This window comes from Petaurus breviceps, unplaced genomic scaffold (genome assembly GCF_028583685.1).
Source record: "Petaurus breviceps papuanus isolate PSGF00001 unplaced genomic scaffold, PetGlider_PUasm1.0 90779, whole genome shotgun sequence".
Classification (NCBI taxonomy): domain Eukaryota; kingdom Metazoa; phylum Chordata; class Mammalia; order Diprotodontia; family Petauridae; genus Petaurus; species Petaurus breviceps.
In genome coordinates this window covers 7671452-7695549 of record NW_027187344.1, presented here as the reverse complement: position 1 = coordinate 7695549, position 24098 = coordinate 7671452, and the positions used below count along the sequence as shown (strand labels likewise).

Sequence of the window (24098 nt, the reverse complement as noted above, 5' to 3'; positions counted from 1 at the left end):
TCCCTACAGCAGAGCCCAGGCCCCCCCATTGCTATTTCCTTTTCATCCTTTTAGGATCTTGATATGAGGTGCTAAAAGCACAATGCATGCCCATAGTATGGAACCTAGTAAATAGTAGGAACCTAATAAATATGTGTTGACTTTTTAATTTTTAATTTGATTGAGAAAGGCTTTAGGAAAAAAAATTTAATGGAAACTCTTAACCAATTACTACATCAAGCATCTCTGATTTTATCACACATCCAAGCCATAGTAGACAATTTAATAAATTAGTGTAACCAAAAATACCAACCCTCTGGACAGGAGCCTCTCTGAACTTAACCAAGTTGATCCTCCTATTGACATTTCTGCAGACCATCCGGAAACCCACACTCAAACCTTTTCAGCTTGATGCAGGACCTATGTTCCACTGGCACCAGCTGGGCTTCCTCCATGCCGTGATGAAGCAGTGTATTAGGACTTTAGTGCAGGATGAAAAGCATCTTAATAAGAAATGTGGCTCAATTTTGGCAGCTAACACCACTTAAAGATATATGTCAATGGGAAATATATTGTGAAGCATCAAGTATTAACATTGAAAATGTTTTACCAGAACTTCTCCCTTCTTCATTGACTCTACTCCAGACAAAAATTCTAGTAATCCCCTGGACTCCCCTTTTCCCTTACATGTTGCCTGATTTATGGTAAATGGATATATTGTCCTATAAGCAAACTCTTATTTAGATTTAGAGAGTGCTAGCAGAGAAATCTTATTCTAGTAGTTGACCTGTTGGTGAGAATACCTGTCATTCAAAAATGAGGACATTGAAGACTCTAAATACATTTATTGTAAACCATTATTCATATTTAAAGTATGCCAATTTGGAGATTTAAAAAGGTCATCCTCTCTGTCTTCAGAGCATAATAGCTCATTGTCACTACGTTTCTATGGCATGAAGCACCTTCCCTTCCAAATTATGCCACTTAGAACATTCAGATGGTTGAGTGATCTGAGGGGAATAGGTTCTGAGTTTCTATTTGCCTCGGTCATTGTTTTCACTTGACCAGATAATGATGTCAGAAGGGGACTCTTATACTTTAATCTAAACAAATGAGGGGGAAAGGAGACAAGTGTCACCCCTACTTTTTATTCTTATATCTTCAGTTATTCAGTGAATGAGAGGCTTCCTTAGAGAAGAAAACAGTCACAGATTTGATAAATAGTTAGTAATTGCAACATTAGAATGCAGAGCTCTGAATACAAAAGAACTAATTTGTAAAAAATTAGATAGAAATCTCTGAAAAAAGACCTTATTGATAATCATTTTAGGAAATAGTTTATCAGCAGTGAGCCTGTGCCCTGATATGACTCCCACGCTACAGAATCTGTGTGCCAGTCTGGTCTTATAAGAAGTAGGTCTTAATGATATGGTCACAAAAAGGAATATGGAAATGCTTTTCTCTTGATTCACCAAAAGCTTCCTATTTTGTTTCAGATCCTTTAGATCATGAGCCTGCTGTTTCTCCACTGCTCCCAAGGAAAGAAAGAGCTCCCCAGGACAGTAGCCTGAATGAAGATGAACGCCTTCTTCCCAAAGACAAGAAAACCAACCTCTTTAGTGCCCTAATCAAGAAGAAGAAGAAAACTGCTCCAACCCCCCCAAAACGAAGCAGTTCTTTTCGGGAGATGGATGGCCATTCAGACCGCAGAGGAGGTGGAGAGGATGAGACTCGAGATATCCTCAATGGCACCTTTATTACAGCTCCCTTAGATGCAGCTGAGGCATCCAAGTTTCCAAGTCCAAGCAATGGGGTGAGTGTTAGCAATGGAGCTGTGTCAGGGAGCTCAGGCTTCCGGTCTCCTCACTTGTGGAAAAAATCCATGGCATCAACAAGTAGCCGATTGGCAGCCAGTGAAGAAGAAAGTAACCCCAACTCCAGCAAGCGTTTCCTGAGGTCGTGTTCTGCCTCTTGTGTACCCCATGGGGCCAAGGACACAGAATGGAGGTCAGTAACACTGCCTCGGGACCTTCAGTCCACTGGGAGGCAGTTTGATTCTTCTACTTTTGGTGGGCACAAGAGTGAGAAGCCAGCCTTGCCTCGGAAACGGGCAAGTGAGAACAAATCTGATGTGACTTGCAGGGGCACAGTGACCCCACCCCCCAGGCTACTGAAACAAAACGAGGAGGCTGTTGATGATGTCTTCAAAGATACAGAGTCCAGCCCTGGTTCCAGCCCTCCAAGTCTGACGCCAAAACTTGTCCGTAGACAAGTCACAGCGACGGCTTCCTCTGGCCTGTCCCACAAGGATGAAACTGGGAAACCTAGTGCTTTAGGAGCCCCTGCTGTACTTGAACAAGTCCCTGTTAGCAAAGCTGCCTCCAGTGCATTTATGGGGACCAGTAAGGTCTCCAGTGAGGAGCCCAGAGTGAGGAGGCACAAACATTCTTCTGAATCATTAGGGAAGGACAAGGGAAAGCTCTCCAGACTTAAACCTGCCCCACCTCCTCCACCATCGTCATCTGCTGGGAAATCCACGAAGTCCTCTCATAGTCCTGGCCAGGAAGCAGCGGGGGATGGAGGGCCTAGTATTAAAGCAAAACAGTTGACTATGGTAGCAGATGCTGTGAACAGTGATGCTGCCAAGCAAAGCCAGTTAGGAGAGGGTGTCAAAAAGCCTGTGCTCTCCTCTGTACCAAAGCCACAGTCATCCAACAAACTGTCGATGGCCCCAACAACCACTCCAACCACTTCTCCCTCTACTTTACCATCTGCTTCGTCAACCCTTGGAGGGGAACAGCTATCTTCCACTGCTTTTATTCCTCTCATATCCACCCGAGTGTCCCTGCGGAAAACCCGCCAGCCCCCAGAGAGGCTTGCTAGTGGTGCTATCACAAAAGGTGTGGTCCTAGACAGCACTGAGGCCTTGTGCCTGGCTATCTCCAAAAACTCAGAGCAAATGGCCAGCCATAGTGCTGTGCTGGAAGCAGGAAAAAACCTTTATACTTTCTGTGTGAGCTACGTGGACTCCATCCAGCAAATGCGAAACAAGTTTGCTTTTAGGGAGGCCATCAACAAGTTGGAAAACAACCTCCGAGAGCTTCAGATCTGCCCTGCAACAGCGGGCAGCGGCCCTGCTGCCACCCAGGACTTTAGCAAACTTCTCAGCTCTGTGAAAGAAATCAGCGATATTGTTCAGAGGTAGCAGAAGCCAGGGCTCAGCCAGCCAGAGCTGACTGCTGATAGGTGTAGCCTAAGAGCTATGGTAGACTGACAAAAGACCAGTGAACCAGTGCCTCCAAGACAGGAAAAGGGGTACAAGGTACAGACTGTGTGCTGCTTTGGAGCACATGCAGCCTGACTGCCTAGGCCATGGGATGTCAATCATGATAGGTTTTTCTCCCTTTCAGCCCAGGTTTCCTGAGTCTTTGCTGTTCTGAAACTCATCTGTGGAGTTCCATCTCTGTGGACTGAAGCCAAAATACCAAGGCTCTGCTCTCCCTTTTTACTAGTGCCGCTTTAGAGTGAGCTTTAAGTTGAAGTGGGAATGGAAGACACGGGGTTCTTCTTCCTTCCTCTCCGGAGGCGTTCCGTGTCCTTCTCTTGCCATTCTCCCAAAGGATGAGCCTCCTGAACACTGACATGTTTGAGCCTTTCCAGTAAACTATTGCTAACACTCACTTCTCCTTGTCCTATAAAGGGAATTGTCCCGATTGATTTTCTTAAGTCTCCTAAGCTAAAAAATGTGTTTGAGGAAATAAAATACTCAGAAGGGTGCTCAGAGCAATCACTGCAAGGTTGGCCCCTCTGATTCACCCGGTGGCCGAGGGCTGAGTTTTCCCCCTCGTTTACTTATGTGAAGGAGAGCTGATGATTGGGTTAGTAAGTTATGATAAGAGAAACAACTGATTGGTTCATCAAGTGAGCAGTCAGGGCCAAGGAGGAGGTACAGAGTGGTTGTGATTAAGGTCATCTAGTCTTTCCTTTATCCTGGAGAAGAAATTGCCTCCCTTTTGTGGCATGTAGTGCCAAACTGGGACCAACAGACTTTGGTTCCTAAAGAAAATGGGGTTGATGCTGCTGCAATAACAGAGAAGGAAAAGGCCAGGAAAGCAAGGGTACAATTGTATAAGTTGTTTAGCCGCCCACAGCAGTGGGAGTCTGTGCACTCGGCAGGTCTGGGACTGCCCTTTCACACTTCTAGTCACTGGATGACATGCTGAGAACAGAAGTCTGGATCCAGTCATGTATTCATTTATTTCCTTCTTATGCACTCCTCTAAGGGAAGCACATTCTTATAACCCCTTTCTGAGACAATAGACTATTTAGTTTTCTGACGTTCTTGAAGGCTCCCTGAGCAAGCTCTGTTCTCTGCAAATCTATGAGCGTCATCATGGCCGCCAGTTCTTATACAGAAGCTAGCAGCCAGTGAGCACAGAGTTCATTGCACCAAAGAGAAAGGAAAAAAAGTGTTGACACCCAAAGGCCCTGGCCGCATTTGGCCACATGCTTGGAGTTTGGAGAATGCCTTTTATTTAATTACAATGAACAACACTTATCAATCTAATGTTTCTCTAGGGGTTCTGTCAGGGACTGTTAAGGAGGGGAGGGAAAGCCCACAGAAAGTATTTCAAATGGCAAGCAGCCATCTTTTGTCTTGCTCATTCTTCCCCAGGGACTCCCGGGAGTGCCGGAGGTACGGGGACCATGACTCAGGGGGCAGCCGCTCAGTTTTCCTTGACCTCTACATGCCAGTATCCAGGCTGGTTGAGGGGCAGGAAGCTATAGGCAGGGGAATAAAGAGACTTGCCCCATTACTCAAGAAACAAGGGTTATGACTAGTAATGGTGCGATTTAACCCCTTTACAGTTACAGAAACCAGGAGAAAAACCACATTCCTTCCCCCTTCCCTCTAACTCCTATGACCCTATTGCATTACACTATTTTTACACTAATTACCTTAACTTGTATTTTATTTTTCTGCTAGAAATGGTTTTTAAAATAGTTTCCTTCCAATACGCTTTTTATATTCTCATGTCACCTCTTTGCCCTCACAGACTGCTGTGATTTACAAACAGAAGGAGATGTTAAAACACCACCAGCTGCCTTTTAAACAGACAAAACAAAACAAACCACACACACAAATCTTTGGACTGTTTTATGAGGTACTGTTTTTGTTTTGTTAACATAATGTGCCACTATATTATGCATTTGTATCTTGCTATTACACTCTTTTATAGACTTACTCTTTTATAAATGTGTAAATAGTTTTTCAGCTGTCCTTTCTATAATACCTATGGTGCCATTTTCTTCCTTTTTTTTTTTTTGGTCCAATACATTTTGTTCAATATGTGACTCTCTTAATGTTTTTTGAGTCCAAGTCTGTCTTCCTTAGTATTTTTTAAATAAATCAATGTTGGCAAAAAAATAAGAGCCTCTTCATGTATTGTTTTAAACCTTAACTACTCATTTATTTGTGAACCATCCAGTTTGTGGTGAAAGAAAGATTTGTTGTTTTGGTAAAGGGGATATGAAAGTTTGTATGTATGGTGCCTGTTAGAGCCTGGGGAGAGGTGTGAGGGTCTTGAGTTTTAATATTACATCTTGCCAGGATGGAGTGGAGAGGGAGGACAAGTGAATGATTATTGCAGAAAACAAATCTGTTTCCTTTAGCTATTTCATTTCCACCTTTTATGAAACAAGGTTCACTGACCCTTCCCAAAGTGGTTACTGGCACACAGAGACTGTGACTGTCTCTCATCCTGTGTCATTATCTGCAGTGTCGGGAACAATTTCCTTGTCCCTCTTCTCAGACCTTTCTTGCATCATAAGGAACTTACTTTCCAGCAACCTAGACTGCTTGTAATTCAGCAACTAAGGTGGGGCTAAACAGCAATGAACTTACCCCACTTAATAATGACAGGCAGAAAAGAATAAATGATTTCCTTTGTGAAGCTTGCATTAACTTTTGTGCTATTGGAGTATTGTTCAGTGTGTGCAGAAAGAGGTAATTTCTTGAATAGCTACTTCTTGGCCTGAAAGAGTTAATACCTCCAGAAAGGCATTTCTTCTTATCTTTGCCTTTGAACCCTCTCTCTGCCACCACCCATCAGCTTAAAGCACCCCTCATTTACCTGTCTTTGACATGCCTAGTGTCTTATTTCTTTGTGGGAATGATGAATAGCTGTGGAGTGCTGGCCTACGTGGTGTTATAAGACTGTAATGGTAACCCTGTACAGAGGCCTATTCTAGCCACCCACTGAGCACAGGTTGTCAAGAGGGACTCTCTTTCTTCATGAGTTTGGTCTCCATTTAACGCCAGCTGACAGCTTGGAAAGTTGAAGTTGGGGAAGTAAGTAGAGCCCTCTGATAATAATACTTATTAAACCAGTAGACTTGTCAAAGGAATACATATCATGCTCACCAAAGCATGTTGAAAAGTACAGTTCACAAAGACCCTGTGAAAGGAACTCTGTTGTAAGAAGATGTGTTGAGCATCATCGGCGGAGGAAGATATCCGAGATAAAAAAACTTGCATGAACAAAGGACTGGTAGATTTCCACATCTAGAATGGTGTCATTTTAGAGCTATAGGCCATCATCTCATCCAGTTCCCTCATTTTGTAGATGAGAAAAATGAGAATCAAAGACGTGAACTCACTCACTTGCCCAGCTTCGTTCATGATGGAAAAGGTCACTGAACATAAAGAGTCAGAAGACCTGCATTTGAATCCTTCCTCCGTTACACCTAAAAATGTGCAAATTGTGCAACCTTAGGCGTCACCTAGCCTTACAGAGTGTCTGTGTCCTTATCCGTAAACTTCCAGGAGGTTGGACCACTCAGTCCCATGAGCTCCTTCTAATTGACACATTATGGGAACGATTTAGCTAGTGGTAAAACCAGTATTAGAACCCAGGTCTCCTGACTAGTCTTAGTGTTTCTTCCTTTTCATTGGACAGCTAGTTTCAGACCTGAAAGATGATTCATCTTGCTTCCCAAGAATTTCCAGAGTACCCTAACAGGGATTAATTCTGCCCCAATTCCAGTTCATTCATATTACTATTTTTAATTTGGAGAATTCTAGGGAAACTTGCCAATAGCATAGTAAAATCATATAGGAAATTCCTGATATAAGAACCCTAGATTAAAAACGGCCTTTTATAAACATCTCACTGTAACCTGTGACATCTCATGGGTCTTCCCATCACTTGAGGAAAGCCTGTGATAAGTAACATTGAGACTAGTTTCCCCAGGGGTTGTGGAGATTCCACAAGAATCTCTTGTGGCATCATTCCCTGAGTTAAGGCTAATGGTGAACAGATTTCTAATTTGTATCATGCTTAAAAAAAAAACCCACTGGTGAATTAATCCTGGTTTTTTTAGTTTGTAGGGTTATTTCTTAAAATTAAAAAGAGGATTGATCCAAGTTCTACTTTAATTCTTACACTTTGGAGCAAATGCCTCACCAAATGAGTGACATTGTGGTAAATCAGCATCTACACTAAGAAGAAAAAATAACCTGTACCCCAATTTTACATATTTAAGTGCAGTTTATTGAATGATATCCTTTACAGCTGACTGAGACTGAGTCCTCATGAGGGCTGGAGATAGGGGGAATGCTGCATATATCTTCAAGAATGTATCAAATCCTTTCATTTTTGACTGGGCATTGGGGGTTGGGAGACTCCAAAGATGTCTTCCAGCTTTCCCCTCTGGATTGGAGAGGTCCCATGTCTAATGTCTGTCAGTTTTCCTCAATTTCCAGGGTACTAGGGTACTGGTTAGGAAGCAAGATATTATCTATTACCTCTACTCCCACATCTACAATTTGGAATCTTTGAGCAATATAACTGGTGGAGAGAGAAAAGGCGTTGGGAGGTGGAGGGGGGTGTACTGAGTCTGACCCATCCCATGACTAACTTGCTCAGTTTAACCCAGTCTGTTTACAGAGGGTTAGCAATCTCCTCTCCATTGCCTTAGCTGTATTCTGAGGCACTTTCCTAGGGTCCAGGTGTACCCCTTTCTGCAAAGGTATCCATTAGCTTAGAGGCTAACGGAACATTTGAACTTCCAGCAGCATGGGGAGATGTGAATTAAATTCATTCATGGTTGTCATACTTGGAGAAAGATGGTTTGTGAATTTTTTTAAATCCCGACAATTTGTATATATTAGAAAATATGGAGTTATTTTGTGGTCTAAAATAACCACAATTGTAAAAGTAAGATTGTATTTCATTAGCATTGTTTATTTACCTCCACCTTCAGTTTTAATAACTAAAATCCTTTAGATTTACACACCCAAAATGGAGAACTTTTTGTGTATTAGATAAATACAATTAACAGATGCAAACAGCCATCGAGATGCTTCAGTGACCTTGATTTGGAAAAATAAGGGAATGAGAATGTGTTGCTCAGGGGAACCTAATCTGTTTCCAAAATAAATGTTTTCCAAAGACCTTCACTTCCACTAATCTGGAGAGTAATTTTTACTGTAAAGGAGAATTCTGAGGCTAACGGCATAGAACAGGATGATTGGTTGACATCAGAAAGAAGCAGACCTTTAACCAGGAAATGGTGGGGTTGGCATGAAGGAGGGCAGGGGGGTTAAAGACTAAATTTAGACAAATACAGTGGGAGGTGATTTAACAGATCAATGCATTTAACAATTTGATTGCTCCAATTTTCAGGATTATTGAGCCTGAATGTGCAAGTAAACTGGAAGACTAGCTTTATTTGTTGTTGGGTGTTGGATGTTTTTGTGTATTTTTTTAAGGTGAAAACTTAATGTCAGTATTTCCATTCCTCTGAAATCATACTTTCTCTTGAAATCATGCTTTTCTGACAAAAGTAAATCAGTCAAATGCTGTAGTCAAAAGCTACCCACCTTATGTACTGGCCCAATTCTTGGTATCCTTCAAAGTGACATTAATTAGTGACCATGTGAGTGTTTCTCTAGGAAAAGGAACAAAAACAATAAGGAGAATTCATTCTAGGCATCCTTCATAGCTCTGTGATTTTTTTTCTCTCCATTCTGGTTTATTGTTTTACTCAGTATTAATGGATGGACAATGTAATTACATGCTTTTGGGATGTTTGTTAATGCACAAAGGAAAAGGGACCCAAGTTCCCTTCTATTGGAGCGCGTATGCATACAGTATGCATTCCAAAAGTCAGTTGTGAACATGGGTAAATTTTAAGCTATTAAAGCTGAAAATTGCACAAAGACTGTTGGGATTCTCTGTATATTGCACACACCTGGTATGAAAGAGTATTGGCTGAATTAATCTAAGACTTCACAGCATAAATTCACAAAATGTGACTCTCTTGGGAATTCACTTCAAAAAATTTGACCAAAAAGGGTTTTTGCTTCAGAGTTCTAGAACTTTTGTGATTAGAGGAGTAAAGAAGTGGGGGATTACCCTCCCAGAATCAGTACCTGTTGCAATTTTAGTGTTAATTCAAAGTTCGCTTCTTCCTTTCAGGAAGCAATCTGAATTGTCTTTCCCCCTAATCATGACACACATTCTTTTTGGTCCCTCATTATATTCCTTTGATTAGTCCCACCATCTGATCTTCATTGCCGCTGTCCCAAGCCAAAATGGTCATTGAAAGCAGATCACATGCCCCAGGCACAAAGATTAAATCTGTCTTTGTTAGTGTCCAGTTTAGAATTAAGTGAAAAACTCCAGCAAAAAGAGACCTGCCCTAATGGAAAGTAAATGATTAACTCCAGTATTCCTTTTCCATCTTATTACCCATGTTTCTCTATTCTAAATCAGTTTGGTTCTATTGTAGCACCAATATGTTTCTCCATAATGAAGCATCTCTTTGACTGTTGAAGATTGAGGGCTGTTGCTAGAGAATGCAAGTCCCTCACAAAATGAGAAAGGATTGTTGAATACTACATGCCGCCAAGCTGGGCTCAGCCCAGTGTGGTTCTAAAAGGCTAATAAAAATCCACCAATTAATTGTGACAGTTCAATGGAAAATTATTCAATTGTGAACATGAGTAAGGTACAGCTTTAAAAGAGGAGGGGAAATGTTGCTATAGTTACATCAATATAAGCTCCTTGTCTTAGCAGTTGAAGCCGACCAGCATGTGAGCAGCATCGGATCGCTATATCTGACATGGGATAGCATCTAAGGAGACACCAAAGCTATGTTTGAAATAGGCGAGGTACCCAGCCCCAGGTCTGAAACCACTGCAGGCTTAGCTCTGATTTTTCCTGGGGTGGGTGAACTGTTTTTCATAAGTTCTCTATAAAGAAACTAGCAAAAGCTGAGTAGAATAAGAAAACGTACTCCGCATTGTCTTTACCTTTTGGCCGCTGATATTTCCTAGACTGTCAATTAGAGGAATGTTGAGAAAGGTGTGTGGGCATATGCAATAGTTTCAGTCTTCAAAGTGTTAAGACATTCACAACACAGTAAATTTATGTTCTAATGTACTAACGACCTGTAGTTAAGAGTCTGTAGTTTGCAGGGGTTGTAATTTTTATTTTAAAAGAAATACATATATTGAAATTTTGAAATACAGCCTTGTTAAATAGCAACATCAAATGCCTTTTCATGCATGGCTCATTCAATTCCCGCAAGATCCCTGGCCCAGTAGAAGCACAGTACTCGGAAGATGACTTATCCGAATAGCTTGGGCAGCCACCCTGTCCAAAATGGCATCTTGACATTGAGTAGTGTGTTTCTGCCAGGGGCATTTTGTGTTAATGGGGATGGAGAATAAGAATATTGGTAGGTCTTTTTTGTTTGTTTTACTTTTAACTTTTTAAACCTGTGCATAGTGCCCAGTAGAATCTGCTCCTCATTCACAGCCACATTTTGGATGTCAGCTTACAGGCATCCCTGTGGAGACTGTCAACACTTTGATTATCCCACTATAATCACTCAGTCCTTCTGCCTTCAACTCAGAGCATGGCATGCAAGCTCTCCCAATTCTTATTCATTGCATTGCATCTTTCTCAGCTCAGTGCCACTGAGGCCAGGGGATTGCTTTAAAACAATCAGAAACATACCACTGGGGGAGGGAAAGAGTGATACAGCCGAGCATTGTTGCTTTTCAGTGAGTTTGAACAAAGGCTGTGTTTTTCCTTACCAGAATATACCATCTCTCTCTCATCCTGTTTTGTGAGCAGAGTTTGGGACCAATGGGTCACAGAACTCACACATCGGCCCACCCAGCTCACCAGCACAACATACAGAAAAGCCCATGTAATAATGTTCTGAGTTTCTTGGCAATTTATGTTGGGAATTAGGGTAAGTGGGAATTAAAAGAAGACAGAACCAGGGGCAGCCATTTAACTTGGAGGAGACAGATGGGAGAAAGTCCCTGAACAGACTCCTTTCCATGGCATCATCCTAGCCATCTGCAGCCCCTCATCGCCGGCCAAAGCGGAAGCTGAAACCACCTTTCTTTCTGCTGTAGCCACTGAGTTCCTCAGCCAGGCTCCCCAGGAGACCATTCCGCCTTTCTTCACCTGCTAGGTAGATGTTGGTAGCTTTGTTGTTCACCTCTTGCCTCCCAAACCTGAATCTGAAACCAGCTCGCTCTTTACCAAGTCCCTGCAGCTTCTTAGCCATGATGAGCAGGGAGGCTGGATCTTGGAATCTCTTCCGCCTAGATGCTCCTTCTGGGAAGCCAGGCTGGTGACCTCCCGCTATCTCTGACCTGCTCATCGGAATCCTGCCAATGCCATCCATGGGAGCTCTGATTTCTCTTCTGTCACTTGGAGGAAAGCAGGCACCCAGAGTCAGGAGGAGGAGACAGGAGAGGGAGTGAGGTGCTTTCATCTGGTTTGTTGGCATTGGGGAGCAGAGGGAGAAAGTTACAGACTGCACACACACACTCAGTGTTTCAAAACAACTTGTCAACAGTAACATCTCAAAGTCTGGGCAAACACTATGGAGCTGAGCTAGAGATCCTCAGCGAAGCCCAACTTCCAAGAAGCATTAGTTAGTGTCACTAGGCTGGGTGTTTGGGCTTTTATTTTCTTAGCAGGCTTGGGAGTTGATTGTACCAATTAGGCTGGTTTTCACTCTACTGAAATCCCCCGGATTTGGCTGCTTTGGCAGCTTAGTGCTATAATACTGCCACTGCTTGAATGGTTTACAGCAGTGTAGTTTTGCCCTGGTAGGGTTGAGTGAATTTGGTCTCATTAGTCTTTTATTATAATTATTGACTCTTGGGCTTTATCATCTCAGAAGCACTGGGTGGAAAGTTATGAGCATCCATTTCTAATACTTCTCCACTTGATAATGGATAGGACTGGCTAAGCTGTTGAGTTAGGTTCCTTATTAATGTCCTCTTAACATTTAAATATGATGCTTCTAGAATTTAGAACCAGCTCTGTAGTATTCACCATACTTGAAGGCCTATGAAAAATAGGCTAGGAGGTCCTATCAGCCTGGCTCCTTGAGACACAATACAAGATGCCCACTGTAGACTTTGAAGCATAAATAAAGCTGCTCTAAATGCCATTGTCCCTACAATGATTACTCTCCCTCTGTAGCTGAGAGGCCCTGTTATGGTTGACTACAGAGCTTAGGATTCCCTTTCTGCCCCCTAGGGAGCAGAACTATGATTTAGATAAAGACTCTTTGTCCTAATGAATACAGAACTATGTTCTCCAGAGCCTTTCAGCTCTTTCCAAAAATCAGTTCATTTGAAAGCGTTTTATAGAAGTAACCTCAGCCAGAAAGCATGAAAGAAAAAAAAATCCAAACCAAAAAATCCACCCCCTACAAACCGGTCTGCTTTGAAAGACCCACAGGGAAATAACTTAGCTTTCTCCTGGGAAATCCTTGGCAGCAGGATCCTGTACAGGTTGAAGGAGATTAGGCTTTTCAAATGAAATGATTGCTAAGTGGAGGTGAGGAAGATGGTGCCCTTTTAGGGAAACCCTCTCATCCCCATGGTGAAAATCAGTTCATCAGCACCCTGAAAGATTTCAGCTGCCTTTCCCTAGTCTCTGACTTCAAGCTTTTTAGGATTTGGAAGCACCCAGTTCTCAATCCTACAGTCTTGTTCACCTTCTTAATCCAGTCTGGACTGTAGTCCCAGTTTGCACCTGTTTAAGCTGAGCGTCATTGGCTAATTACAGTAGACAAGGAACTAGGTCTGTCCTGCATCCATCTTCAGGGATGAGTAAAGATGTGTGTTGGAGTAAGCTATTTCATGACAAGGAGTCAAATCTACTTACATTATTCCTTCTGGATCTTCCTTCCCCAGGAGGTTGCTGATTTTCTTAGTTCCAGTGGATGGCCTAGAAAGAGCCAGTCTGAGCTTCTCAAGGCTCTTGGGCTCTCCCTGGTTTAAATAGGCCTTCAGGGGATGCATCAATTTCTGAATGTCTCTGTCCCTTTGTGGATTGATTGCTACACATTCCAGAGTCTGGGATTCCTTTGGGAACATGAGTGGCCATGGAGAGCAAGAAGGCACTGATCAAACCTAATAGAGATTCTGATTAGAGGGTAGAATGGGGCACGATCTGCTGCCCACCCCACCCCCAACACTGTCCAGTCATTTCATTTGGCAAGGAGTTGATGGATTCATTAACTGCGAACTGGACGTAGTTGTTTCCTGTTTTCCTCACTGTCATCAATTACCACTAGTATTAAGAATGGTCTCAGTCTTTTATTCTATTATTTCTTTGCCTTCCTGCTTGTTCTGTTATTGATGTCGCACTCTCTCCTCCAGTCCTGAGCAGGGAAGAGATAGGAAGGGAAGGGGGCAGGTGTTAGGTGGGAAGAGAAAGTATTTCATCTTTACATGGCATCTCTTTTTCTATTTCCTTCTATATCAGTTATCTTGGGTTAATCCTTCCAAAGCTAGCCGAATTTACCATCTTTTTTAGTGGCTGAGAAAAGTCATAATCTTGATATAGCTTATCGGATATACAGCTTTACAATACAATCCTGCTACTGGCCTACAGAACTGATAAAGTACCATAGACGGCAATTTGTCATAGCATCGGCACTAACTGCTAATACCGAGGAGTTAGACGTGAAACAGAGAATGGACCTATTTGAAATGGTCCACACTCTAGGGATCCAGACTGTCCCACCAATGCATGTGGGGAAGGGGAAGGGAATTAGCCTTTATTAAGCACCTACAGTGTACCAGACACAAGCTTTATCTCATTTGATCCTCACGATCATCCCGTGAAGTAGCTGCCATTATTATCCCCATTTTAAAATCAAGGAAACTGAGGCAGCCAGAAGTTAAGTAACTTGTCCAGGTCACACAGCTAGCGTCTGAGGCTGAATTTGAACTCAGGTAGATAAAGGCATGATCACCACTGACTTTTTCCAACTCTTTTTAAACAGTTTGAGGAATGAATTTTTTTTTTAATCTGGTTTGTACCTTCAGCTCATCATGGTAATGCCTGAAAGTGCATAGTGAGTGCATTAACCATTTTCAAAGTGCTTTCACATGCATGTTCTCATTTGATCCACAGAGCGATCTTGTGAGAGACTTGCTCGAGGATTTTCATCTCCACTTTGTGAATGGGGAAGAAGCAGGTGAAGTGATTCGTGCACACAGCAGAACAACACTCAGATCCAGGTCTTCTTAATCCAAGTTCAGAGACCTTCCATGACACTGTGCTATAGCTAATACAAAGTACAGATTTGGAGGGAGTCGTTTTCTTGTCCCAGAATAACTAGCCCCCTCGGTTACTAGTGGCGACTGTGTTTAATTCTTGTGGGAAGTCTGCTTGCTGGAGATAGAAGACTATGTGTTCCCAGAACACCCTTTTGGAAAACAAATTACATGAGTTGACCTTGACCACTGGATGGCTAGTGGGCAGCTTGGTTTTTGTTCAGCCTCAGTGATTTGGGCACATGAGGGAGAAGGATGAAATAGGTTCTAGGCAACTCACTTCGGGAGTGGGACTGCTAGGCTTGTTTAATGTCAGCTGGTTGCTAGTGATCTGGAAGGGAATTTTATTTATCTGCTTAGCTAAGAGAGACCTGGGGGAAGGGTCCCCTATCCACCTCCAGAATGATATTCCTTTTTTTTTCTTTGCTTTTTGGAGGGGTGAAGGTATGGCAATTGGAGTTTAGTGACTTGCCCAAGGTCACTTGGCTAGTTTTGTATTGTGTCTGAGGCCACATTTGAACTCAGGTCCTCCTGACTCCAGGGCTGGTGCTCTATTCACTGCGCCACCTAGCCTCCCCTGAGAATGATATTCCTGAAGTATAACTTTCCAAATCAGTCCCTTATACAATTAATGGTTCATCATTGTTGTGGTGGTTGTTTGTCCCATGTTCTCTAAGAGGACCATGACACCAGGAAGATGATGCCATGACTTGCAAGTGAATGATTTAAGTGAGGCAAGGCTGTGCAAAGTCACCAGCCTCACTCTCTCCCCTGGAGCCATCTGGGTCCAGTGGTGGGATGTAGATCAGGACAACTGGAGATGGCCCCTGGTGGTTCCCCATAGATTACTGAATAAAGTCCACACTTAGCCCAATAGCCTCAGCCTTCCATAGTCGGCTCCCACCTACCTTTCCAGCCTGATGCCACATCACTCTTACTCATATGTTGAACTTTATTCAAGTTGGGCTGCTTGCTGCTCCTTAAACAAACCCTGAGCTCTCCCTCAGGATGTCTACTCATGCCATTGGTTGTGATTGGAATGCCCTCCTCCCATGTCTCTCCATTCATTCAAAATATCCAGGTCTGGCTTCAATGCCACCTTCTCTGTGACACTTCCACTCCAATTGAAAGTGGTGTCTCCCTTCTCTGAGCTCACCTTGCATTTGTGCCTCTCAGGAATGCCTCAGACTCTGCTTTGGAGCAGAGCTTTCTGAGGACAGAGACCGTCATATCTTTAGACTGTCTCCCAAGAGGCTTGTAATCTGGGGCCCTTATGTACAAGTTCTATTTAATCCCATTGTGTGGGGTCTGAGAATAGCTTTCACCATCCCTGCTGGACTCCCTCATAACCTTGGTTAGCTCATCAATCCCAAACCATTTGAATTGTCATCTTGAAGTTTAGCTCTTCAAAGGAAATAACAGAGTGGGTCTGGTCACAAACTGTGGCCATGCAGGTATCAGCCTCAGGGGTCTGTGCTCCCTGAGGACTCAGAAGTCAAACATAGTTTTCTATATACCTAGGCCAGCGTGAGACTGGAGACTTCAGAGCCCAGGGACTTAAATACCTAGGAAGAGATACCCCACCTGATTCCAGGTACTGCGTCTATGGCCGCTTTAGTTTTTGTTTTGTTTTGTATTTTTTTTCCTACCTTGTTGAATGGTCTATGTTTTTCCTCTCTTGGAGAAGGAAAAGTTTTTGTGAGTTTTATAAAGCCTCATTCCCCTTTGCCTTGTCTACTGAGAGCATCCAAACAAAGGGGCCTGGCAGAGAGTATCCCTCTCTCCTTGTACCATATTGCCATTAGCCTGTTCCCAAGTTGAGGGGAAGTCCCAGATGGTTTGAAATGGTTTCATTTCCATTTTGTCTGGAGTCAGGGACAGATCACTGTCTGTCTAGCTTTGTCTGCAGTTTAACTGAGACCAAATAGCCCAGAAAGGTTTGTTCTGGACAGATCCAGAGCTCCCACCTGATCAAAGCAAATTGTATAAATATACAGAGTTGAGATGATTGGAGGGGAGCAAAAAGACTCCCTTGTTTTAAGAAATTGGGGCAGAAGGGGCGGCCAGGTGGCTCAGTGATTAAGAGCACTGGCTCCAGTGTCGGGATGACCTGGGGATCAAATCTGGGCTCGGATACTTAGCGCCACACCCAGAAATAACTGGTTGTGTAACCTTGAGCAAGTTACTTAACCCCAATTGCTTAAAAAAAAAAAAGAAATTGGGGCAGCTAGGTGGCACAGTGGATAGAGAGGACCTGACTTAAAATCTGACCTCAGACACTTACTAGCTGTGTGACCCTGGGCAAGTCACTTAACCATGTTTGACTCAGTTTCCTCATCTGTAAAGTGACTTGGAGAAGGAATTGACAAACCACTCCAGTATCTTTGCCAAGAAAACCTCAAATTGGATCACGAAGAGTCAGACAAGACTGAAATGACTGAATAACAAGATGAGGTCTTCAGTGGACAGAAAGCAGAGTGAGAACATCCAGAATCTTTGGGGGTGGGAAAGAGACAACAATAATAGGTGATATCGATGTATTACTTTAAGGTTTACGAAGGACAGTACATCATTTGGCAGCCAGGTGGTACAGTGGAGAGATCACTGGGCCTGGAGTCAGGAAGACCCGAGTTCAAATTTAACCTCACACACAAGTTGTATCTTGCCTCTTTCTGCCTCAGTTTCCTTGTCTGTTAAATGGGCATAATAAGGGTACTCACCTTGCAGGGATACTTCAAGGATAAAATGAGATAATTGGGGTTAGGTTATATGTAAAGTGCTTTGTAAACTTTAAGGCACTTTATAAACGCTATTTATTATTGCTGTTATTTTTTTATTTTTCTGAAACTCTATGAAGTAAATACTATAGACTTTATTATCCCCACTTTACAGTGGAGAAACCTCAGACTGAGGGACAAAATCACATAGTTTTACGCAGGATTAGAAACCAGGATTCACCTCATTCCAAGCCCAGCATCCTTCCCGATGCTCCTCACAGCTTCTTGTCCTGCCTTGGAAGTGACACCAAAGACAGTCTCTCCCTCCCCATATCCCATCTGCTGCCTCTGTGGTTGGGGGGGTACAGATGTGGGGGTTCCGTGTCAGTCCCCCTGAATCCCGAGGCTTACAGTTAAACAACATGTCACCAGAGCACGTGGGCTGAAAAACTCTTTCCTCCCTCTCTTCTTTGAGCATCTAAGCACCCCCCTGGCTGCCTTCAGGGACTGAGGCCGATTCCTGGGAAGTGTGGACCAGGACTAAGATAGGTAAGGCCTGAGCTTGCTACTTAGTTGGTGCCTCTGAGAAGTTGGTGCCTCAGGAACAGTTGACAGGTAGGTTTTGGGTTCCCAGAGAGTTTGACAGAGGGAAAAAGCACATGTCAGTCACAAAACTACAGGGGTTAATTCCATGCCAGCTTCTGAGCAGAAAGTCTTTTAATGTTGCCAAGGTAAATTCAGAGGAGAATTTATTGCTTGGATTGATGAGTTGGGCAGTAAAAGCAGACTTTTAAGGAAATGAGCCTAGTGGGACCAACCTTTGGGCAGGCTGCAAACATGATGGTTCCATGGGTTAACTGGGTTGTTTAATCTGAACCTTGGACTTTGGACCTGGAAAGAACTTTAGAGAAGGCGCTATGTCAGCCTCCTCTATTCCCATTTTTGTAGATGGAAAAATTGAGACCTGGAGAAGGTCACTCAGGAAGTTATTTGCAAAACTGGAACTAGAACACAGGTCTCCTAGATTCTTAGGCTTTATTAACTCTTAGAACTTTTGCAGCAATGAATTCATCAGATCTTTTCCAGGATCCTCCCTGAAGAATGTAGGACACACAATAGGTAAGATGTGATGGGGCATTGTGGGAGGACAGTCAGGACCCTGCCCAGGGAAGGCACTGCTCTGGATGTGATAGCGGAGCCTCAGTTGTGAAGGCGATTGATATCTTTGGATGAGAGCTTGATGGAGAGAATAGAAGGAGCCCTGGCAGGGTCAGATTCAGCACATTTGGACAACTTCTCTATTTGATTGTGGCCTTGTATACACAGACAAACCACTGAGCCTGGAAGCACATAGCCAGTTACAAGGATTAAGGCCTGCAGTGGTGTCTGCCCATTCTTTGGGCACCGTGTGAAAGAACTTGATCTCACTTTAGCCTTTTCAATCCCATCCATAGACCCAGAGGATGATCCCTGTTGGGAGACTTATGCTGATTTGAAAGAAAAACAAGAGCAAAATGCATGCATGGGTCAAACCTGTCATGACCAACTCAAAGAAATGGTGAGTTCTTATGTACTTAAATGTTCTTGTATCAAATGATAATCACTCCCATCTCTGTAGTACTCTGAAGTCTACCAAGCATTTCCCCACCACAGCCCCAAGAGGCAGGAAGTGCAAATGTTATCTCCTCCATTTTACAGATGGGAAAATGGTGGATTAGATAACTTGTCCAAAGTCACACAGCTGGTAATTTTGGGATCCATGATTCCAACCCAGGTCCCTTGACTCCAAGCCTAGTACTCTCTCCACTACACAACACCACCGCTCACATGAACCACTGAAATATTTTTGCTACATATAGACTTTTTTTTTTAAAGCAATTGGGGTTAAGTAACTTGCTCAAGGTTACACAGCCAGTTATTTCTGGGTGTGGTGCTGAGTGTCTGAGCCCGGATTCGATCCCCAGGTTATCCCGACACTGGGGCTGTTACTCACTGAGCCACCTAGCCGCCCCTTACATATAGACTTTTAAAAGATGCTATTCGTTGTAAAAGGATTTGACCTGAGTGTATATCTTTGGCCATATACATACATATATAAGAAGAGTGCATTCATAGATTCAAATTCTGGGACCATTATGTGGTTAACCTCTGGTGGTGGTTATTGTTGTTTTTTAAATGACTAGACACTAGGGGCTTTTAGTTCTTATTAAGGGGGTATTAACACATCAGAGCAGTGGTTAAGAAAACAATTAGTCTCAGTAACGAAAGAGGACCCACAAGGACAATTTGTCACTCGGCAGCCCACAGTGTAGAATCCCTCTATAATGTTGCATTATTACCAAGATTCATATAAACCACACCTCAGTCACAGAATTCTGAATGGACAGACTTGGCCAATAAACCCTTGCTCTAATAGGGTCACCTGTGAATAAGGAAGGATTAGTCTTGCCCTTCACCCTGTGAGCATCATTAACAGATTACTTATCCATACAGAACTATAACATTGGAGCTCTCCAGCTACCTATGGAAATGGACTCTCTCAGGAAAGTTCAAAGACACAAGATACAGTGAAGAAAGAAAGATTAGAATGAGTTCCTTTATTTTAAGGAGATTGGAAATCCATGTAAAGAGAGACACCAATCACACGCTACTTATATGTATTGGACCATTAAACATCACGTTTGTTCCAGCAGCTTCAACCAACACCTAGACACAGACTTCTGAAGAATAGTGGGGCCCATGGACCAACAGAAGGTGGCTAGGAAAGAGCTCATTCTGTCTAGAATCAAAGCAAATTAGCTATAGAAGGGATCCTAGAACGTAGAACTTAGGTGCTAGAGCTTGAAGGAACTTTAGAACATAGAATATCAGAGCCAGAAGGGACTCCCAGTTCTACACAAATCATGGATGTAAAGGTCTCGGCCGGGGCTCACCCTCATCCTCCCCCACCCCCAGGACCAAGTGATCTATCCAAGGTCACACCATCAGTAAGCATCAAAGGAGCATCTCAACCCAAGTCCTTTGACTACAGAATCAATCGTCTTTTCACTGCTGTCCGTCTCTTTCATCTTATTAACACAGGGTAGGTCTGCCCAACTCGGAGTCCATTGCTCTGTACCTCTGGTCCTTAGTACAGCGGACAGAAAGTCCCCTTCTCCTACAGGTGGTCTCTAGCTCTGTTTCAGACTAGCAGTCTCCTAGCCATGCCCCAAGAATCAGGAAACCCTTTGCAGGTGGCTCTACAGTGTCAGTCAGGAATGCTGGTTGGCCTCGCCTCGCCTGGGGCCAGCTCTGGCACCATGTCCATAGCTGACTTGTGTTCAGGGAGGCTCTGATCCTCAGGGGAGGGGGGTGGCTAGCCAAGTCCCCAAGTGTCAGCTGCCCCAGCTCACTACCATTCCCTGGAAGCTTGTGGCTTCCTACCTGTGTGATACATTTCCTGCTGTGGTCCAGAAAGGGAGGCACTCACCTAACACAGCTTCAAATGTGGTTTGGGACAATGAGCACAAGGGGTAGTTGAGAAGGGGGCGGGGCATAAGTATCATTGTGTGTGTGTTTGTGTATACATGTACATACATGGATGGATGCATATATGTCCATATGTATATATATCACTCAAACCACATTTTCAAATATATATATTATCTAGTTAGAGCTTGACAATAACCCTGCAGGGTAGCCAGGCAAACAAATTATTCTTATTCCCATTTTACAGATGAGGAAAGTGACTTGAGGAGAGAGGTGAACTGACCTGCCCATTGTCACGCAAGTTCATGGCAGAGACCCTTTCTACTGTACCAAGCTTCCAGGAAATGTGGAGTCCTCTTTACCGAAACCTCAGAGGACAGAGCTGTTTCTGCTGCAGTGGTTCATGTAATGAGGTCCCTCCTGCACTCCCCCCTCCCTCTCAGCTTCGTTTGTCTCTGCTCCTGACCCCCTGGGCACAGACAGTGTCCTCTCAGGCAGATTCGATGCAATCCAAGATGGCGGGGCTTGTTTACATAGTCCCACCTAATCCCCCACAATTCCCCACAAAATACCTTCTTGGCAGCTCCAAACCAACTCACTTAGATTCCTAGGGGGTGATGTGGGATTCAACTGCTTCTGGCTCAAAGGCAAGCTAAATTTTTGGCCCCAAAGCAAAGCCAACCAGGGCAGAAACCAGAGGGGTAAAGCCTGTGGGAGGAGGTAGAAGGCTCCTGCCAACATTGTCGTGTGTGGAGGACGCCTGGGGAGAGAGGGGAGGAGGGGAGCAATAACAGAAAAAGCTTAGGAGGCACAAGCTCACATCCATGTCCAAGTGAAAACTCTATCAAAACTAGTTACATGTGGTTGCAAGGGGAAAATTAATTTGAAAACTATTTGCAATCCAACCTTTGCTTCTCTCCTGGGCTTCCTGCTGGGGAGTTCCCAGGCTGATAATGCTAAGGGCAAAAGTGGAGGGGGCAGTTTTGCAGCAGGCTCAGTGTCCAGCAAGCAAATCTGGGTCTTTAAAGTTCTTACAGCTGGAGAAGGTAGTGCTTAGGAAAGAGAAGGAGGCCGTACTAGCCAGACAAACACATATACATATACACATGTGTGTGGTTATATATACATAGCATGTATGTAATACATGCATGTATATGATATGTGTGTATATATTCTATAGTCTAATGCTTAGGGGGGGGTGGCAGGGCAGGACTAGAGAATTAAGTTGCCGGGGTTTTTTTTTTTTTTTAGAGTTTTTTGTTTTGTTTAAGTTGCTTATTGAAATGCAGCCTCTCTGTGCTTGTTCTCAGGAGGAAAATAATAACAACAGTAATAGCGTACATTTTTATAGCACTTTAACATTTATATGCATGATCTCACTTATTCCCTTGCACAGTAGGTGCTATTACTATTACTACCAACTGTTATTCCCATTTTATAGATGAGTAAACTGAGAACTGAAGGGGCAAATTATCTTCCTAGAGGTCATACAACTGGGAAGATGCCAGGGCTAGAACTCAAACCTACATCTTTATTTCCAAATCTAGAACCCTTTTCAAGATCTGAAACAACCTCCCTCTAAAAATGTAAGAAAATCTCTAGTACACTTGCTAGCTAATCTAGGCTGCATTAAGAGTGTGGACCAGGAGTATGAGAGGGGATGAGCAAAACCACGGGTCCTTTCTTTGCTGTGTCCTCTATGTGTTAGAAAAGCCAGAAAACAAGTTCTGGAATGGAACCTCACTAAAGTCCTCAGGGCAGCTAGGTGAAGTGGTTAGGGTGCCAGGCCTAGAGTCAGGAAGACTCATCTTCCTGAGTTCAGATCTGGCCTCAGACACTTTACTAGCTCTGTGACCCTGGGCAAGTCACTTAACCTTGTTTGCCTCAGTTTCCTCATCTGTAAAATGAGCTGGAGAAGGAATAGCACACCACTCTGGTTTCTTTGCCAAGAAAACCCCAAATGGGGTCATGAAGAGTCAGACATGACTAAAATGACTCAACAGCAACAAAGTCTTCACTAGCCCCGGCAGGGTGTAACATCCGCTGTGGGCTTTGGCAGGCTGAGGTTTTCTGCTTCATTTTGTGAAAGATAGCAGTGGTGGGGAGAGGATATGCCCAGTCCTGACATATGACATGAACCAACTCCCATCCCCAGAGAGTGCACAGTCCGTTGGCAACATGGGTGTTAGTCTTATAAAGATAGTGCACTGTGGTGGTCACTGGGGGTCTGAGCCCGAGCTACCCTGGAACCACTGGGCCTTTGCCCCAGAGTGCTGAATTTAAGGGGTGCCTATGGGATATGTTTCAGGAGCATAGAAACCACAGAGGTTAGCACCTAGTTAGCAAGGATAATTAGTCAAAAGAGAAAGCTAGCAGATGGCAGGCTGGGGCAAGGTCTCCCTGCATCTGCCACTCCCCTTCCCCCCTTCCTCCCTGGGGAAAGCAAACAGAACACTTATCCGTGTTTGCCCCTTGGAGCCTTGAGGTACTTGCCCTAAGTGCAAAAATTCCTAGTTACAGCTCTTCCAAGTACATTTAAGAACCCAGGGACACCTTTACTCTTCAGGCTTCCCAGGGGAATAGGTGTTCAACCTTAATTTGACAGGCAGAGTTATTGAAGTCAGGAGAGGTTAGAAGACTGATTGAGTCTGCTGAGTCGCATCAGAATTTGGAGCCAGGCTTTGGAGCTCAGAGCTGCCTTTGCTTGGCTCTAACCACTAGACTTTGCTCTCCCTCCACCCAAGCGCCACTACCTCTCATCTGTGTGACAGCCAAAAAAAAAAGGGCAAGTTGCCTTCTGTGCCTTCTGATTCATGTGCATCTGCGAATCAATTAACATCTCACCAGGAGTTTGTTTGGTGACAGATCAGAAAATACTTGGCACTTCCCACATAAGTCTCAGAGAGAGGGAAGTCAGCTCACCCAGGCCCTAGCCAGAGTGAGGCCTTGGGGATCCTGGCCCTCGGGGCCAGCCATCGCTCTGCCATCTTCCTTTGCAAAGACTGGGGACCCCAGGGACTCTGCCTGCCTCAATTCCTAAGTGATGGGAAGCTAAGTTCTAGAACTGGAGATAATGGAAATTCCTTTTCCAAATCCATTAATTTAAAATAAATCAATAAATGAAAGGAATATGTTTGGGCAGAGAGAGAACCTGGGGTTAACAGGCATTGAGTTGCAAAGTCTTCTGATGCCTACCCAGGGTGTAGAGTGGGCCACAGGTTCTTGAAGTGGATGCCAATGTGCCGTGAGCTCCATCAGGTTCTACCAAATGCTTCCAATATGCTCTTGGTGAGGACCAGCCTAGCAAAGTACGGAAAGGCTCA

General features: G+C 43.8%; 2 protein-coding genes across 3 annotated transcripts in view; one reads left to right on the top strand and one right to left on the bottom strand.

Annotated features, from left to right (window-relative positions):
- ABL1 (ABL proto-oncogene 1, non-receptor tyrosine kinase) overlaps positions 1–5410 on the top strand; it is a 215342-nt gene extending 209932 nt beyond the window's left edge. For both annotated transcript variants that reach the window (XM_069069343.1, XM_069069344.1), the window contains exon 11: positions 1476–5410. In XM_069069343.1, coding sequence (XP_068925444.1) covers positions 1476–3184 — 1709 coding nt within the window. In that variant the 3' untranslated portion in view covers positions 3185–5410. The remainder of the gene's footprint in view (positions 1–1475) is intronic.
- On the bottom strand, positions 5248–16534 carry QRFP (pyroglutamylated RFamide peptide). The gene has a single exon (XM_069069345.1). The coding sequence runs from the start codon at positions 11869–11871 to the stop codon at positions 11368–11370; it is 504 nt and encodes a 167-aa protein (XP_068925446.1). The 5' UTR covers positions 11872–16534; the 3' UTR covers positions 5248–11367.
- Positions 16535–24098: the final 7564 nt, after the last annotated feature.